The sequence below is a fragment of the Rhinolophus hipposideros genome (genome assembly GCF_964194185.1).
Source record: "Rhinolophus hipposideros genome assembly, chromosome: 20".
NCBI classification, from domain to species: domain Eukaryota; kingdom Metazoa; phylum Chordata; class Mammalia; order Chiroptera; family Rhinolophidae; genus Rhinolophus; species Rhinolophus hipposideros.
In genome coordinates, this window is record NC_138066.1 from 2,076,429 (window position 1) to 2,094,259 (window position 17,831).

The 17,831-nt window shown below is 51.1% G+C and overlaps 1 protein-coding gene across 7 annotated transcripts; it reads left to right on the forward strand.

Annotated features, from left to right (window-relative positions):
- The first annotated feature begins 2,013 nt into the window (after nucleotides 1-2,013).
- On the forward strand, nucleotides 2,014-11,757 carry RNF112 (ring finger protein 112). Of its 7 annotated transcripts, XM_081028774.1 has the most exons (14): nucleotides 2,188-2,373; nucleotides 2,576-2,616; nucleotides 3,304-3,589; nucleotides 3,777-3,983; nucleotides 4,097-4,225; nucleotides 4,418-4,522; nucleotides 5,927-5,977; nucleotides 6,269-6,325; nucleotides 6,404-6,478; nucleotides 6,600-6,714; nucleotides 6,863-7,029; nucleotides 7,108-7,161; nucleotides 7,268-7,342; nucleotides 7,451-8,900. In XM_081028774.1, exons 1-14 carry the CDS (start codon nucleotides 2,320-2,322, stop codon nucleotides 7,919-7,921), a joined length of 1,887 nt encoding a protein of 628 aa, XP_080884900.1. In that variant the 5' UTR covers nucleotides 2,188-2,319; the 3' UTR covers nucleotides 7,922-8,900. The 7 variants fall into 7 exon arrangements, with proteins under 7 accessions (XP_080884898.1, XP_080884900.1, XP_080884901.1 ...); XM_081028772.1 differs by lacking the exon at nucleotides 2,188-2,373 and adding an exon at nucleotides 2,014-2,142 and having other exon boundaries at nucleotides 6,269-6,478; XM_081028775.1 differs by lacking the exon at nucleotides 7,451-8,900 and adding an exon at nucleotides 11,302-11,757 and having other exon boundaries at nucleotides 6,269-6,478.
- The last annotated feature ends 6,074 nt before the right edge of the window (nucleotides 11,758-17,831 follow it).

The window sequence follows — 17,831 nt, forward strand, 5'->3', positions numbered from 1 at the left end:
ATCTAGAGGCCTGAACGTGGGCTCAAGCAGAATTGGGGCCTGCTGGGTTAGACCCAGCTATCTTGGGGTGGGAGAACTCACTGGGCTGCAATTCAGTGGGGACCTCTTGCCCAGTCGCCAATCCAGGTGCTGAGCACCTCCCAGTGTGAAGGTCGACGCCCTTGGGCTCCCCTGTCAGCAGTGATTTGGGGGGTGGGGCCTATGGGAAGGGGAGATTGGCTTTCAACCAAAATGCCCCTGCTCCGGCCTCCGCAGTTTCGTTTTGCACCAGGCCCACAAATGACACAGCCATCCCTAAGCGTGATGCTTCTACAACACAGGTATGCCCTGCGGGAGCCCTCCTGGTACACCTACTGATGTGACCAGATCACGCGGTCCTGCACGCCCCGCTTGGCTTGGTTCTTTGGCCTCCCCCTTCCCACTATCCTGTTCGTTCTGCCTGGAGCAGACTTTCCTGCCTCTGGGCTCATGGGGACAGCTCTGACAGCTCCAAGTTTGTGTTCTCACTGCAGCATAGCGATGCATTTTCATCTCCCGACTGGTCCATGAGCCCCCAGTGGAGACCTCGGGGAGCATAGCATCTTTGTCTCTCCTGTTCCCAGCTGCACCCCAAGGGCGGGATGCCTGGTGAGTAACCTGGGCTGGCCTCTCGGGTATGTGACCAGTGCAGTAGCTCAGGGAAGACGGGGCACCCATCTGCTTTCCCATGTCTTTGTCTGGTGATGAGAAAACAGGGGCTCGGAGAGGATGGCAACTCACCAGGATCTTGTGTTGGGAGGGCAGGTGTAGAACTACCATGTCAATCCAGTGCCCAGGCTCTCTCCCAGCCACACAATTGAGAAGACCACTCTACAGGGAAGGGGAACAGTGGGCATGGCTCTGCCCAGCTCCTCCCCTAGGGAGACTTTGCTACCAAAAAGGGGGAGGGGTTGCTGGAGGCATTGCACTTCTCTGCCTTCAATTCAGTCCACAGAGGCCCTTGAGCCTCTCGTGTGAAAGACCTAGGTGAACAAGATCCAGTCCCAGAAGCAGGTACATCCCACTCGCTGGGGGTGATTTCCACTAAACTTCTCCAAGGTACTAATCCCATCTCCCCCTCTGAGTTCTTGCTCCTAGGGGCTAAAAATAATTTTTGCCTGAGCAAATGGCTTTCTGCATACAACTGTGACCCCTCGAAGCTCAGAGAAGTGAGGGGAAGCACCCAGGGCCCACTGACTGGACAGGTCATCTGGGAATCAGCCTGGATCAGCCGCCTGCAGAGCCTGGGCCTCACTGAACCTATCACAAATCAGGTGCCCGAATCGCGTCCAGTCGGGAAGGGATGGCACCTGAACTGGGCCTGCAACGGTCTCTCAGGAGGGCTGGGAGGTGCCCCCCGCAGACAGAGGGGACATGGAGTGTAGGTAGGTGCAGAGGCAGAGAAGGGTGGAAGAGAGGGAAGGCTGGAGAGGGCATTTCAGGACAGCGGATGCAGCCAGGTAGTTTGGATTTTGAGCTGATGGTTAGGGAGCCGCGGCAGGCATTTGAGCAGCATGGGGTCAGTTGTGCTCAGGGGGCTTTCCACTGGAGGTGCACTGGGGAGGGGAGGGGACGAGCCCAGTCAAGAAGCAGTTAGAAGGTGCAGAGGTGACTGCCACACACTTGAAGCAAGGTGGAAGCCTTTGAAAGAGGAAGGCACCAGGGGCCACGCAGCCAATGTCATAGAAGTGAAGGGTGCTGAGCAAAGCTGCAGCTGCGACTGGGCAGGAGGGGGCGTGCAGGGCCACGTGCAACATGGTGGCAGCCGGGGCCCCACACACAGTAGGTGCTCTGTAAAATGTTTGTTCAGTGAAGGAGGGAGGGGGCCTCTCTCTGATTCCCTACACCTCTCCCTTTTGCACACCCTGCCCTGAGCCCTGGAAGGACCAGGCTGGGCCAGCAGGGGCAGCACTTGCCCACGTTCCCTCTCCGCCAGCGCACCCACGTGGCTTCTCTCTCTCCCTGCACCCTCCCCCTCCGTGTCCTTATCTTTCCCTTCGGTCTCCATGGCGATTCAGCACTTGAGCTTGCCTGCATCCCAGCCTCTGCCCGGGATTCTGAGCCCGGCCCTTCCCTCCCTCCTCCAGAGCCCTGATTCCTGCAGGCCTGTCTCCTCCCCCTGGGGTGAGTCCAGAGGCAGCCTCCTCTTTCCTGACTGTCACATCTATTTTCCAGCTCTGACAGAGTCGGCTCCTCTGGGGAGACCATCCCCCCACACCCTCCACCTGCTACAGCTCACCAGCCCTTCCGTCCTTACCGCTGGCTGAAGGGCGTCGGGACCCTCTCCCCACCCAGGCTCCCATGCCGAGGTCTGCCTTGTCAGTCATTTCCTTTTGTCACTGGCTTGGCAAACAGGCGAGTCTTCAGTCCTGAGACCTGAGGAGGATGGGGGTGGGAGGTGCCACCTGGGGATGGGAGATGGGGGGGTGCGTATGCCGAATGGGGATGGGGAGCCGCTGAAACCCAGGATGAAGACAGAAGTCTGGATTCTCTTCAAAATAACATTTTTTTGGTGTGTTTTATTTTGTTTGTTTGTTCCCCCAAATTTTTCTCCAAGGAGAGGAAACGGAGCTTCATGGGAAACAGCAGCAACAGTTGGTGAGTGCCAGGGCCTGCTGGCAGGACTGATGCAGTGGGCCTCATCAGTAGGCTGGTCCAGGAACAGGGGGCTTGTGGCTTTCCCAGGGGAGGGCAAGTGAGGCTGGATCTGCCAGGCTCTGGGGGTGGGGGACGGAGACAGGGAAACTGGGGCTGCTGCAGGGAGGCTGATTCTAGCTCAGAGGGGGAGAGTAGAAAGAATCTGCTAAGAACCAGAGCCATCTGCCCCACAACTGGGGGGCTCCCAACCTCTCCTCAAGGTCCCGTCTCGGGGTGTGTTTAAGCTGCTGTCGGAGGTTGTGGAAGGGATCACTCCTTAGGCGGTCAGGCTGAGTCAGTAACTCCTTGAGGGAGCCCTGGCAGCAGGCAGTGGGGGAGGATTTTCACGAGCATCGTCTCACCAGATCGCTCCAATAGCCCACACGGCAGGAGCTGCTCACCTTTCCTCTTGGACGATTAGGGAACGGAACGAGGAGCCGGACGGGGGCTGGAACTTGCCCACGGTTGTAGCTGGCGGCATAGCAGAGGGAAGATTCCACCCGTTCCAGGCTTTCTCTCTCCCAGGATCCCTCTCCGGGTTTTAGGATGCAAGTCTGTGAGGAACAGGCAGAGCATGGCCTCTCCGGGTTCAGCCTGCGCCCCCTGCAACCTACATGTGGCTCTCAAATGGCCCATTCTGCCCCCCAGGTCCCACACGCCATTCCCCAAGTTGGAGCTGGGCCTGGGGTCCAGGCCCACAGCACCCCGGGAGCTTCCCACCTGCTCCATCTGTCTGGAGAAACTGCGCGAGCCGGTCTCGCTGGACTGCGGCCACGACTTCTGCACTCGGTGCTTCAGCACACACCGTGTCCCTGGCTGCCAGCCGCCCTGCTGCCCAGAGTGCCGGAAGATATGCAAGCAGAAGAAGGGCCTCCGGAGTCTGGGGGAGAAGATGAAGCTGCTGCCACAGCGGCCACCACCTCCTGTGCTGCAGGTCGGGGACAGCCCTCATTGCAGGGCGGGGGCATGCAGACATCCGGGTCCAGTCCCAGAGGGGTGTGTAGCTTTGACCCTGTTCTAGGATGTCAGGGTAAGAAACTGAGTTTGGGGTTGGACACACCCCAGACTTGGGGTCCGACTCCCACAGCCTGGATTCAGGGACCTCTCTTTCCTCTGGCCAGGAGACCGGTGCCATGAGGGCGGAACCACTGCTGCTGGTGCGGATCAATGCTTCTGGGGGCCTCATCCTGAGGATGGGGGCCATCAACCGCTGCCTGAAACACCCCCTGGCCAGGGACACCCCCGTCTGCCTCCTTGCTGTCCTGGGGGAGCAGCACTCAGGGAAGGACTTCCTCCTCAACCACTTGCTCCAGGGGCTGCCGGGCCTGGTGAGGGCAGGCTGGGGCAAGGGGCTAGGGACAGGTTAGGGGTCCCAGCCCGGCTTTGGGAAGGGAATAGGGGCTGGATCAACCAACCGATGCCCTCCTTCTCTGCCCTGCAGGAGTCCTGCGAGAGTGGCTGGCCAAGAGGAGGGGGCTCCCTGCAGGGGTTCAGATGGGGTGCCAATAGCCTCACCAGGGGCATATGGATGTGGAGCCACCCCTTCCTGCTGGGGAAAGATGGGAAGAAGGTGAGGGAGAGAAAGGACAGAGGAAGTCAGAACTGGGTCAGGCAGGGGGAAGGGAAGAGAGACAGAGAGCAGAGATGGGTGGAGAGGAGGAGAACGGAGAAGGAAAACTTTGGGGTGAAGACAAGAAGACAGGGTGGGCAGAGGTACTTGAGGCAGTCTTGACCCCTTGATTTGTCCCCCATCACTGCACAGGTGGCTGTGTTTCTGGTGGACACGGGGGACGCCATGAGCCCTGAACTGAGCAGGGAAACAAGGACCAAGCTCTGTGCTCTCACCACGATGCTGAGCTCCTACCAGGTGAGGGTGCTCTGATCTGACGCCTCCACCTTACCTGCCCCACTCCAGCTCAGCTTTCTGCAAACCTGGGGCATCTCAGCCGGGTCTGTCCCTCAGAGCACAGGGAATGGTCACCCTATCTCGCACACATTTGTGTCCAGCACCCCTGCAGGTTCTGGGGGTGCCCCTGAGAGAGAAGGTTGCCCCCAGTTGGTGAAGTTGAGAGCATGGTTTATTCTAAAGGTGGGCCGACCAAAATAATATGAATATTTTCATGCTTTGGAGGTACCATATAAAAACGGTAGCATATATAAAACTAGTCCTTCATGCTCTCACATAGTACACATTTTACCTTCTATACTTAGAAGTATAATATAAATATTTAAGTAACGTCTAATTCAGAACTGGGTTGACACTGCACTGATTCGTCTAACTGCTCTAGCACCTGGAAAAGCCAGTGAATGTTTCCATTTTGTTGTTTTGAATAGGCCTTTTTGAAGATTCAGTAACCAGCTCTGGGTTTCTCCCAGTCGAACTCCCAACCTGAGTAACTTAATGTGAAAAGCCTTTCTTTCAACTTAACTAAGCCTAGGATTTCCCACTTCCCTGGATTCAAGGCCATTTCTCAGTGCTATACTCCTGCTGAAATGTAACTTCATTCTGTCTCTCTTCCTCCTGGTTTTGCTGAAATTTTATGTCATTCGATTTCCTATTTCAATGTTCTGCCCAATATTTATTTGAACACTGGAGACATCCTACCTTGAAAGTTGCATATGGTAATTGCTTATATGTTTTTTGTCAATATTCTCTCTGGATTTTGTATAAAACAGCTATTATCAAAGAGAAATAGAAATGGGGGGTGAAAGCAAGCCAGGTCTGTATAGTTAAGACAATAGCAACACCATGAAGTCCTTTCCTAAGTTGGAAAGAAAGAAAAAAAAAAAGTTACAGGGAGTTCAATAAAATTGTTAACTGTATCTTTACAATAGGGTAATGCTGCAAAGAAAGAAAAAAGAATCAGACATGACACCAGTGTAAATTATATATAAAAATATATTCAGATAAAAATGTGTTAATTGAATTAAAGTGTCCCCTAATTCCTGATACATGTGGACAACAATCCAATTTGAAAGCTGTGGATAGAAATGAATAATACGAGTTTTAAATAAAACTGAAATATCTATAAAAAATAAAAACATAAAGGTGGGCCGAAAGTCCGTGGGGGCAGCTGAAGGTCTGCAGGATCACCCCCCAGCTTTCCTTCCGTCTCCCACAGCCAGATGCAGAGGCTGTAGAGGCCCCCGGGCTGCTCTCTCCCAGGTCCCAAGCCTCACAGTTGGCCTGCGAGCTCCTTTCTCACCAGGGTCTTTCCAGTATCTCCTTGCCTTTGCAGACCCTCTTCCATCTTGTTCTCCTTGGTTCCAGATCCTCAACACCTCCCAGGAACTGAAGGATACAGATCTGGAATATCTGGAGGTGAGAAGCCATCTGGCGTGGGGTGCCACCGTGTCCCTGCCCCGACCATAAGGTCAGGGGACCGGACCAACCAGAATCAGACACCTTCCACTTTGACCTAAGATTTCATGACCTGCAGCTGGGTTGGTGCGTTTGAGGGCAGAGGGTGAAGCTCCAGACACCTGGTTGGGGGGAGGCCGGAGAGGCCTGGAGCTGGGAGCTGGGAGCAGGGGTCGGACAACGGGCCTGGTGGGGAGGGGAGGCACAGACCTTGGGGTGGCCCAGCTGTGACCCTCTGTGTCCTGTCTCTAGATGTTTCTCCATGTGGCTGAGGTGATGGGCAGGCATTATGGGATAGTGCCGATCCAGGTGAGACACCCATTTCTGGACGCGTCTCCCGGACCCAGATACCCCCAGCTGCTGGTGTCAGGACCTATTCTCTTCCAGCACCTGGATCTCTTACTCCGTGATTCATCGCCTTTCAACAAGGCAGGGCAGGGGCACGTGGGTGATGTCATCCAGGTGAGCGTACAGAGGGAAGGGATGGAGGGGCAGGTAGACAGCGCAGAGTTCAGAGGTCCTGCAGGCAAGCTAGGAATGGGGCTGGACTCCTAGCTCAGAGCTTTCCCCTTCCACCTCTCAGAAATCCAGCAAATACCCCAGGGTTCGGGAGCTGCTCCAGAGGAGGCGCGCCCGCTGTTACCTCCTGCCTGCCCCAAGGAGGCGGTGGGCCAGCAAAGACCGCGGGAGCCCAGGCAGTGAGTGTCCCAGCAGCAAAGGCCTCCCCAGATTGCCCTCCTCTGGGCAAACCTGCCAGTGTCTCCCAGCCTCTGACAGCCTTTACCCTCTCAACGCCCAGTTCTGCTCAGCCCCCGATCTCCTCAGCATGAAGAATCTCTTTCTCAGACACAGATGACGATTTCCACCACCTCCGAGCCTACGTCGCAGATGTGCTGAGTGCTGCCCCCCAGCATGCCAAGAGCCGCTGCCAGGGGTACTGCAGTGAGGGGCGCCCCTTGGCCAGGGGAGACAGACGCCTGCTCACAGGGCAGCAGTTAGCTCAGGAAATCAAGGTCTGAAAACTCCCCAGAGACCCAGCAGAGCCCGTTGTCCCCATGCCGTCCCTGACCTCTCCAATGATGTCTCCGCAGAACCTTTCAGGCTGGATGGGGAGGACAGGGCCCGGGTTTACGTCTCCTGACGAGGTACAGAGCTCCCCAGCAGGATCCAGGGGCCGGGAGGGAGGCGAGTTGGTGTGCCCTGGGCTCCGGGCAGGGAGGAGGAAGGCAGCCTGGGTTTTCCTGTGCACAGATGGCCGCCCAGCTGCACGACCTGAGGAGGGTGGAGGCTGCCAAGAAGGAGTTTGAGGAGTATGTACGGCAGCAGGTGAGCCCTGGGCCTGCGTGGGGACCACGTGTCCGGCCAGCAGGGCCCACACCTGGGGAGGGCCCCCGGTCTCCGGGTCAGGGAGCTTTCTTTCTACTCCTGGCACAGGACACGGCCACCAAGCGCATATTCTCTGCGCTCCGGGTCCTGCCTGACACCATGAGGAACCTCCTCTCTGCCCAGAAAGATGCCATCCTGGCTCACCACGGAGCCGCCTTGCTGTGCCAGGGGAGAGAGCAGGTCTTGGAGGCCCTGGAGGCCGAGCTGCTGGCTGAGGCCAAGGCCTTCATGGACGCCTACACCATGCGCTTCTGTGGTCACCTGGCTGCCGTTGGGGGTGCCGTGGGGGCAGGGCTCATGGGCCTGGCCGGAGGTGTGGTGGGTGCGGGCATGGCCGCGGCGGCGCTGGCTGCAGAGGCTGGGATGGTGGCAGCTGGAGCCGCGGTGGGGGCCACAGGGGCCGCTGTGGTCGGGGGTGGTGTGGGTGCTGGGTTGGCGGCCACCGTGGGCTGCATGGAGAAGGAGGAGGGTGACAGGGTGCAGAGAGGGGATCGAGAGCCCCTGCTCCAGGAAGAGTAACAACCCCCAGGAGACAGTGGAGAGAGGGAGAGAAATGGAGGAGGGTGCGCTGTTCCGAGGACCCCCCTGTCCCACTGCCCTGGTTGAACACTCAGCGTCTGCGTGGCTGGCTGAGGCAAAGAATCGAGGTGACTCCAGAAACCCAGGGAGGCCTTCAGAGGGCCAAGAGGTAGTATTTGGGGCAGTAAATACAGGATAGGGCCAGTTTCTGGTTGTGGAAGATTGCCAACCTGCCATTGACGTACATGCACTTGACCACATTGTCTCCCACCAAGAGTGAGGCTCCACCCTCCCTGCCTTGGCTATTTCCCAGGTACTGTAGGAAGGATAAGCATTCTGCAGGTCTCTCCTTGGGTGGACAGGGCCTGTCCTTTCACAGATGGGAACAACCCCAGGTCAAGTGACCTTGGTGTTCAGGATCGGGGAGCAACGATGAGGGGCTGGGGAAGAGAGAGAAGGAGGGCCACTGGACAAAACCAAAGAGTCCAGGTGTGGTGGACAGTGGCCATACCCCTGGAGGAGAAACTCCTCCCGGTGACTCTCCCTAGAGCTGCCCCAGCAAGACAAAGCGGGCACACCTCCGCCCCGCAGCCCCAGGGAGTCTGCATGTGCACCTGAATGAGGGCCCTCTAGATGGCTCTCGTGGCCTGCCCTTTGTCATACCTGGTTAGATGCAGAGTGCCTGTGTGTTTTGTGGAATGTCATCCCAGCAGTGGGTTAAATGCCAAAGAAAAACCCTGTGATCGCATTGGGAGCTGCAGCACAGCCCTGGGAAGAGCCCTTGAAAGTCCTGCAAGCTCAGCAAGGGAGCGTGCTCCATCCTACAGGCCCCCTGCCCAGTCCCCGTGGAGAGCCTGAGGGCCCAGCGCCCCTCCCAGGGGGACTGGGAAGTCCTACTAGGAAGATTTCTAGGCTATTAAACTGTTAAGGGTTAATAGGCGCATTACATGAAAAATAAAACGTGTGTGCTTGAATGTCACCTTCCCAGTAAATTATTGAAACAATTCTTGATTCAGCCCCCAGAGGGCTTTGGGGCAGGGCAAGGTGAAGCAAGGTGCTCCATTATGCGGACTCATGGACAGGAAGAGGGAGACTGAAATTGCAGAGATCTGGGAGCTGAGGGTCCTAGACTCAGGGTCTCGCAGGAAGGCTCAGGCCAAAAGCCAAGGGCACAGCCACATTCGCAGGCTTGTCCACTAGGACTTGGGGTCCTGCTCCCCAGGTCTCTCCTGCTTCGCATGGCCCTGTGAACAGGTGGTCACCTGGCATCTGTCCTGGTGGAGGAGAAAATGAAGGCATAGATGGCGGGGAGACCATGTTAAGCCTTGAAGAGAGGAGGATCCAGGACCACCTGTGTAGGACCAGCCAGCAGGGGTTTACCTGTGGCTTCTCTTCCCCGCCCCATGCCTCCACCTCAGAATTATAGCAGCAGTCACTGCCTCCAAAGCCTGCCTTACAGATCGAAACCCAGAGAGGGGGAGTTGCAGCTGCTGCTCCCCAGCTAGCTGACAGCAGAAACAGGGTAGCCCCGAACTCCTGATCCTAGGATTCCTAGTTCCACTGTGTGTGGAAGAGATTTTGTTAGACTTGGCTGTGCTGAAATTGAGAGACTCCTCTTGGTGATTTCTTACGCCTACCCCCAATCTAGTCCAGCTCTGGGAAGCAGTGCTGGGACAGACGCAGAAGGACATGGTCTGGGACACGTGGCTCAGCAGTAGAAGTTGCAGTTAGCAAGCTGGGGACAAAATAATGATGCTAAGAAATCCCACAGCCAGGGCAGGGGACAGGTGGGGTAAAGACGGAGGGCTGATGTTGACTCTGTCCAACTTGTGAGGACTGAGCCAGAGGTGGGGACGGCGTCCACAGTTTGTGAGGTATTTGTTGAGAAAGGCTTCCGGGAAGCCTCTCTCCGGGTCCTTTCATCATCATCTGGTGGACGGACACATGAGCTACAAAACCTCCCAGACTTTGGGGCTGGCAGGCCCAGGACATGCGGAGGGCACCAGAGGAGTCACCAAGGGAGGGTGACAGACTCTCACCCAGCAGCGCCGGAAGGAACTGCAGTGAGCTACTTCTTGCTCTTTGGACAGAAGGGGTCACAATGGCCCAGCAGGGGTAGTGCTCTGGAGAGGCAAGGAGGCACAGGACATAGTGTTTGTCTTGTGCCTTATATGTAGCTTTCAATGCATCTTCCCAAACATTATTACCCTAGGCCTCTCATGCAGTACATAGAATGCCCATTTTTACAGAGGCTCAGAGAATGACGTGTTAGTTGAAACAACTAGGCCGAGATGAGTCAGGACTTGAACCCAAGATTTCTGATGCCGAATTCCTTGCTCAGGAGGGCCCTCATCCCACAAGTCTCTCCAGACTCCAAGACCAGGCTCCTGGGTCTCGAACCCAATTAGGGGGCTTCCTGGGCTTCCAACATCAGTTCTGTGATTCACCAGAGCCTGAGTAACTCCGGGCCCAAGGTCTCAGCCACATGTTGAGTTTCTCAGCTGCATAAAGTCTGGCTGTTTCTCTTCTATGACTTATTGAAGGTCACTCCAAGATTCTCATGTGACAAGGGTTAGAGATCTGGAGACTTACTTTCAGTCTCTGCTTGAGGCCCCCCTCGTGTTGAAGGTGGCAGGCCCACAATACAAAAGGAGACTGCATCCTCTAGCCCTGCCATGGAAAGAATGTTGTGTCCACCTCCAACTCCCATGTTGACATCCTAATGCCCATATGTGGTGCTGGTAGGAGTTGAGGCCTTAGGTAGGTGATTAGGTCATGAGGGTGGAGCCCTCGTGGATGGGATCAGTGCTTGTACAAAAGAGAACCAGAGAGAGCCTTAGACCCTTCTACTACCTGAGGGCATAGATGTCTAGGAACCAGGAAGAGGCCCTCATCAGCCACCACACTGAGTCTACCAGCACCATGATCTTGGACTTGCCCACCTCCAGAAGTGTGAGGAGTCAGTGTTTATTGTTTTTAAGTCACCCAGCAATGGTATTTTTTATAGCAGCCCCTTGTCTTCATGGAGCAGGAACCCCCTGACCTGTGTGAAACCACGTCATGAGCAAAGAAAAAACTCTGCTTGCATTAAGTGAATGTGATATATGGGTTTCTTTATTACTACATCGTAGCCTACCCTACCCTAACTGACACAGAAATTTGTTCCTTGAAATGGGATGATGTTCTAATGGAAACCTAAAATATCAGTGGCTGGCTGGAGGGCAGTAAGGAAACACACTGCTGGATCCATTTTGTGTCCTAATGTTAGGTAGAAGTTAGAAAATGTAGGAGAAGGTGGGAGGGGATCCATGATGCCTACAGAAAAAGTTCCTAACTGGCTGTGATTACTGCCTCCAGCCACGTATCCGTTTTTACAACAGATGACAAGAGGTGATCTGGAGGAAGATAAAGATTTGAGTCAACAGACCTCCACCCACCTTAGGAGGTCACACCGTCCAGTGGAAGAACATGTACCACCTTTCCCTCCAAATCAATATATAACTCCCTCATCCCACCTGGCAAACAATAAGTCCTTGGGACAAGAGTTCTGTCTCTGTCTGGCCTTCCAGCTCTCTTCTCTCTCCCTCTCCCCCTGTCTCCCACCTGGGCTAAGCCTGTTCTCTTCCTTGAGTATCACTAATACCAGGGGCCTAGGCTTCTCTCTTTGTCTCTCTCTCCCCCCCCCCCACCTCAGCTAGCCCCATTCTCTTCCCTGAGAACGTATCACTAACAAACCCCGCTTGCATATCAATCAGCTAGCTGACCTTTGGTTCTTCACTGCATGGTAGGAAGAACCAGATGCCTGTAACACTGACATAACAGTTGGTAAAACCGTTGCCTAAGCTGACGCGGAGGGAACACCCTTGCACTGCTGAGGGGACAAAAGTCTCCTGCCAACCCAGAAAATCCTCTCCGCAAATGTAGAAAATAATCCTGTTATTGAATAAGCATTAAACCAGACTGGACTGTGCCATGGGTCATCTGCTATTTGAAAAATGAGATTACAAAGAGAAAAAAGAAATCCTACCATTCTCAGAGAGCCAAGCAGATACAACCCAGTACATACATGTTCTCATGTTGTTAAGGTCTAGAATCAACCGCCCCTCAATTGGACAGAGGACACACGCAATAATGCAAGTCACACAGCTAGGTTTATTTCCAGCTAGCTGGGGTCCGAGTATCTGCCCGATGCAGCGGGTTTCAACAAGGACCCTGAGCACTCAAAGCCAAGGGTTTATATAGCATCTTTAAAGCATCCAGTAATTTTCCATAGCTTCAAAGAGTATACATATCATGGGCTTGTACCACATTCTGGGGATTTGATAAGATAAGCTAGCTTGTACCCCACCCAGTCGGCAGTTAACAAGATAAGCTCTTTTCCAACAGGACATCTGGTCCACACCCTGTTAAGGTCATTCAGAAAATGGTTTTCTTTCTTATGCTAACCTACTCTTACAATGTGTGAAGATTTGTCCTCAGGTGAGAGAACTGAGCACCCTCTCCTATTATACAAGCTTCCACAGTTCACCCTAAATTCACCTGGTAATTGGGGTGGCCATCTGTGCTGGTTAATTGCCTCTATCTGAAGGAAAAAATAAGACTTCTTTTATCTCTATGACAGCAGGTAGTCCAAGTGCCTCCCTCCCCTGGTGACAGGGAGTCAGGCCCTCTTTCCTTGATGTGGACATTGAAGAGTTCACTCCCAGGCCCTTCTGAAAAACATCCCTGGGTTTTAATTCTGGTAAGAGGCTTATTTAACCTTTTAGAAGATTTACATACATATCAAAGGACAGAGGAAGTATTTACAAATACAAGTTTTCTCTAGGAAATGTTCTAAGAAAAGGAAGGGGATAAAAATCTCTTTCCCTTCTGTAGCAAGAAAAATTCAATCTTATTTTTATTTACCCTTACAATTTTCCACTTTTGGTACTCTTTTATAGTAACACTACAATTTTTAATGATCTTCATTGCTGTTTCTACTACCTTTCTCTTGGCATTTCGCAACCATCAAAATATTCCACGATTCTATAGTAAAATGCAAAGCAATTATCAGACTCACAATGGGATGAGTTAGAAAATTAAGTACAGTATGTGACTTGGGGGGGAAATCCTTAAACATGTGCACCCATGGTAAATGCCTAAAGCAAATTCTTGATAACGTAAATGAGGGAAAAAAAATCTTTTCCTTCTCCTTGTTAAACAAACAAGACACAAGGCCCCAAATGGAGTTGGTAATACTGAGCTCTGTCACCTAACTGAGACTTAATTACAGTTTTGGCCCTCCCAGAAATGGAATCTTAAACCAGTCAGTCAGGAATCACCTGGTCAGCACTAGTGTGATAATCTGTCTGATAGACCCCGCCATCTCTAAAAGGAAAGTGACCTTGTAATAATCTTGTTACTGCTCCCTTCTGCCTAGAAATGTCTTTCATTTTGTACAGCTCCTCAGAGCTCCTTTCTGTCTGCTAGAGGGGATGCTGCCCTATTTATAAATCATTGAATAAAGCCAGTAAGATCTTTAAAATTGACTCAGTTGAATTTTGTTTTTTAACATACTCTTCTAAATTCTTAGCTGGGCCTCTGTAACAAAAGGCAGATTGACAAGAGAAAAGCATACAAATGTATTTAAGTTTTATGTGACATGGGAGCCTTCATAAAGAAATGAAGACCCAAAGAAGTGGTTATACCAAAGTGTTTTAATGCTAGGTTTGATGAATAGAAAGCCATGGAAAAATGTGACAGGAAAAAGGGTATGAGCTAAGTCTAGCCAGGGGAAGGCCAGTTCATTCAGATTCCTTACCCTCCCTCCATCTTTAGAAATAAGGAAGCTCCTTTTCTCCAGGTAGAGGGAGGGCACCTCCCACATGAGGGTTTTATGACCTACTTCAGGGGAAGGTCAGAAAGTCCTTTCAGAACCAGCCATTTCTCAAATTCCTTCAGTTAAAATGATGGAGAAACTGACCTAAAATGGTTCCCTGCCACGTGAAACTGACCTAAAATGGTGGCCTGAGTGAAGAGAGAAGTCCCCGGCCTAAGTCCCAGCCCACTTCTGCATAACCCCCTCCAAGCCACCCCACGCCCAGCCAATCACCAGATGACACCTACCCTTTCCCCTGACTCAAGGAAGTCCCCACCCCATAAAAACTTGCTCAAAACCTTGCTAGGGGCTCAGTCTTTGGGAAAGATACCGTTGAGCCCGCTGGCGTAATAAAGCTGACCTTCTTCACTCTCTGAGTGCCGCTTGGGTTCTTTCCAGTCCTGGTATCCGTAACAAAAATACTCAAAATGCCAGGTGCCATATTTTGGGGTAGTGTGTCCTGAACCCCACTGATAAGCCACATGCACACATTTTCTTACGGTGTCTATTAATTTTACAACGGTGTGTTGACTTTATGGCTTGCATTTTCACGTGATTAACTATTTGAGTATTATTCTGAAGCTGCTCACAAAGTCTTACCCAATCCTAAGCTAAGGAATAGCACAGCTCCAGAACCTGATAAGCTAACAAGAGTTTTTCATCTAAGGCCCAATACACTTACCCTGAGTTCCCATCAATCGCACAGGCAACTTCACACTTACGTGATAATTTAGACCCGTTGCTCTGGTTTTAAGTCTTGAGGACAAAACCACCTTTATGCCCTTTTTCTCATCAGACCAAATCAAGTTACAGCAGGTCTGTTGCGCTGAACTAGTGAGGATACCTCAGTGATACTTTGTAGCTAACTGCTAAACTCTTTTATCATTGAGCACAAAAGGTGTCTTTTGTGGTGAGCTTTTGTTCCACCATTAAATTACTTCCAACAGTCCAATTTCAAAATTTCCCCATTTCCATTATAATTGTATTATGTTGATGTAGAATATTTTCTTTGTGCCGGGATTGTGTCTCGTGAAACCAAAAAATTTGGCACGGACCAAGGAGAGGCAGGAGTTGTCAAAGAGGATAGTTTATTAAAAGTAAAGAGTAAAGAGTCGCAGCTCTTGGATCGAGAGGGGTTCCGACTGGGTTGCCCAGTGACTGAGGCAAAAGTTCTTACTTTTATACCTTCCCTTGGCTGCTTAGGGAAGAGGGCCAGTGCCTTCTAATGGAATTGTCTATCAGGTTTGTCCTGTTTGCCCACCCTAAAGGGATTAACGAACCCATCCCTATCTATCAGATCTGCTCCATTGTCCAGCCAAAAGGGATTTGAGATCATTTATTAAGCTTAAGGCGTTTTCTCATATCTTTGTCCTGGAGTGAAGAAAACATTCCGGAACCTGGAGTTTAGGATACCGCTGCCTTTTGTTTATTCTACCAGGGACCTCCCTGTTTACCTAACAACATGCTAACTAACCTGTCTCAATGTGTTTTCGTAATTTGCCCAAAGCACTGAGGTTATTAGTCAAAGTATTAATATCAAAAAGCATTAGCTAGACCTTGCCTATTCTATTCCTTCAAGGATTGTATCTAATAAGTCTCTTTTTGCCCTTGGATGGCCTCAAACAGGCTTCTTAATAAACAGATTTCACAGAGGGAGAAAGGGCCCGAGGAACACAATTCCACTTATAAAGACTTAGCCTCAGACATTTTGTCAATTTTTGGGTCTGAGTATTTTGCCAATTTTTGGGTCTGAGTATTGGGTCTTGATGAAACTCTGCTGTGGATCTTCCGAATTCTCCTCAACTAGGCCCTGACTTTTTGGCTTCCAAGTTCATCTCTGACATTTTGTCAATTTTTGGGTCTGAGTATTTTGTCAATTTTTGGGTCTGAGTATTGGGTCTTGATGAAACTCTGCTGTGGATCTTCTGAATTCTCCTCAACTAGGCCCTGACTTTTTGGCTTCCAAGTTCATCTCTGTGCAATATTGTGATTTATACGAAATATATATATGTGGTCACTCTAATGACCAAAATATATTTCTCATATTTATTTGTTCTTCATCCACAGTTTCTGGCTCACAGCTCCCCAAGTCCTTGGAATTTCCTAAGTGTTAAAAGTGTCTTTTGTTATGTTAATGAGGAGATTTTTTTTTTTTTGGAAGCACCTAAGAATGAGGGCTGATGACAAGAAAACCAACCATGTGATTAGAGGAACTTTCAGTACTTTCCAGGAGGTTGACTCCATCGCCAATGGCCAATGAGTTAATCAACCATGCCTACGTAACGAAGCCTCCATAAAAACCCAAGAGGACAGGGTTTGGAGAGCTGGCAGGTGAAAATATGGGGCTGTGGGGAGAGTGGCACCTGGAGAAAGCACAGAAGCTGCTTGCCCTTTTCCCATACCTTGTCCTATGCATGTCTTCCATCTGGCTGTTCCTGAGTTATGTCCTTTTATAACGAACCAGTGATCTAGTAAGTAACATGTTTCTCTGAGTTGTGTGAGCTGCTCTAGCAAATTAATCAAACCCAAAGAGGGAATCATAGGAACCTTTGATTTATAATCTGTTGATCAGAAGCAGAGGTAACACTGGGCTTGTGACTGGTGCCTGAAGGCAGGGCTCGCAGTCTTGTAGGACTGAACCCTTAATGACCTGGGGAATCTGATGCTATCTCCAGGTAGATGGTATCAGAATTGAGTGGGATTCTCAGACACCCTGCGGTGATCAAGAAGTGTTTGTTGGTGTGGAGGGTCCCCCCCCTCCCCGCTTTGGAAACTGAATCTCAGAATACCAATTTTAGCAAGAATCCTACTAAATCTGGTTACCCAGAAACCCCACCCTGGATGTCTGATCACCCTGGATAACTGGTCAGCCGCATGTAGCAGGGTGATGCTGCCATTCCCCAGGTGACGTCTCGCCCCCCCGCCCCCCCAGCCTGCCTTCAGCAGACTCCTGTTAGGTGGGGTTCGTCTGATTCCCCACTGTCCCTGATGTCTTTTCTTAGTAATTTTCCATCCACTGATCCCCACCCTGCTCCTTGGCTCTAAATCCCCACTTTTCTTTGTTGTATTTGGAGTCGAGCCTAGGGTCTCCCCTACTGCAAGACCCCATTGCAGTCGTCCCTGCATCCATCCCTGTGGCCCTGAGTAAAGTCTACCTTATGATCTTTTAACAAGTGTCATGAATATTTTAACAAGTATTGCGATGCATATTAGCTACTTTTACTGTAGTATTATCAAAAATAACTCATGAAGATGGTCCTGTGGGGGTCTAGAACGAGCCACTCCAAAGTCTGCCTCAGTATGCAGATTATTTTGAGCTAAAGGCAACTCTAGCTGCTGGCTCGAGAAACTTCTGCCCCCCACCATAGTTTAGCTACCTAGAAAAATTTGAGCTAAAGGCCTTGCCCAAAAGAGATGATCAGAGATAACTTCTTTTGACCTATCTATAGGGCAGGACAAACCTCTATTTACTAAACACATGCTCTTCTTATCATTTTGCAATAACCCTTTGAAGCCCCCAAGCACCTCACCTTATCCCTAGTTCAGGATGTCTTACATGCATTCTGAACCCCTCATGCATGTGGGGTCTCTGACTCTCTTGTGTATATGGGGTTCCTGTACATATGAGATTAAATTTGATTTTCTCTTGTCAATATGCCTCTTGTTGCTTTGACTATTAGGCCAGCCCAAAAGAACCAGAGGCGAGAAAGGGGAATTTTTTTTCTTTCCCCTCACAGTCCTATCTTTATTTTGCCATTAATTGTATTGTTACGCTTGTATGTCCACACCATTCTCATATTGGAAATACAACATGGAGCTGATCAGAAACAAATTACTCTGGAGACCATTACTGAGAGGACCAAAAGAGATAGCAGCATTACAAATAACATGTTCATTTCTAGTAAATTCTGAGTCTTAAAATGAGATAATCATTACTGTGAATAGGGCAGCAGGGCAGTTTATGACGATAATAATCATTTCCTACAAAAGCTCTTTTCGGTTGAGTTCAGTACCAATATCAGCGATTCTAGAAAACTCAAGTCTCAAGTGCTT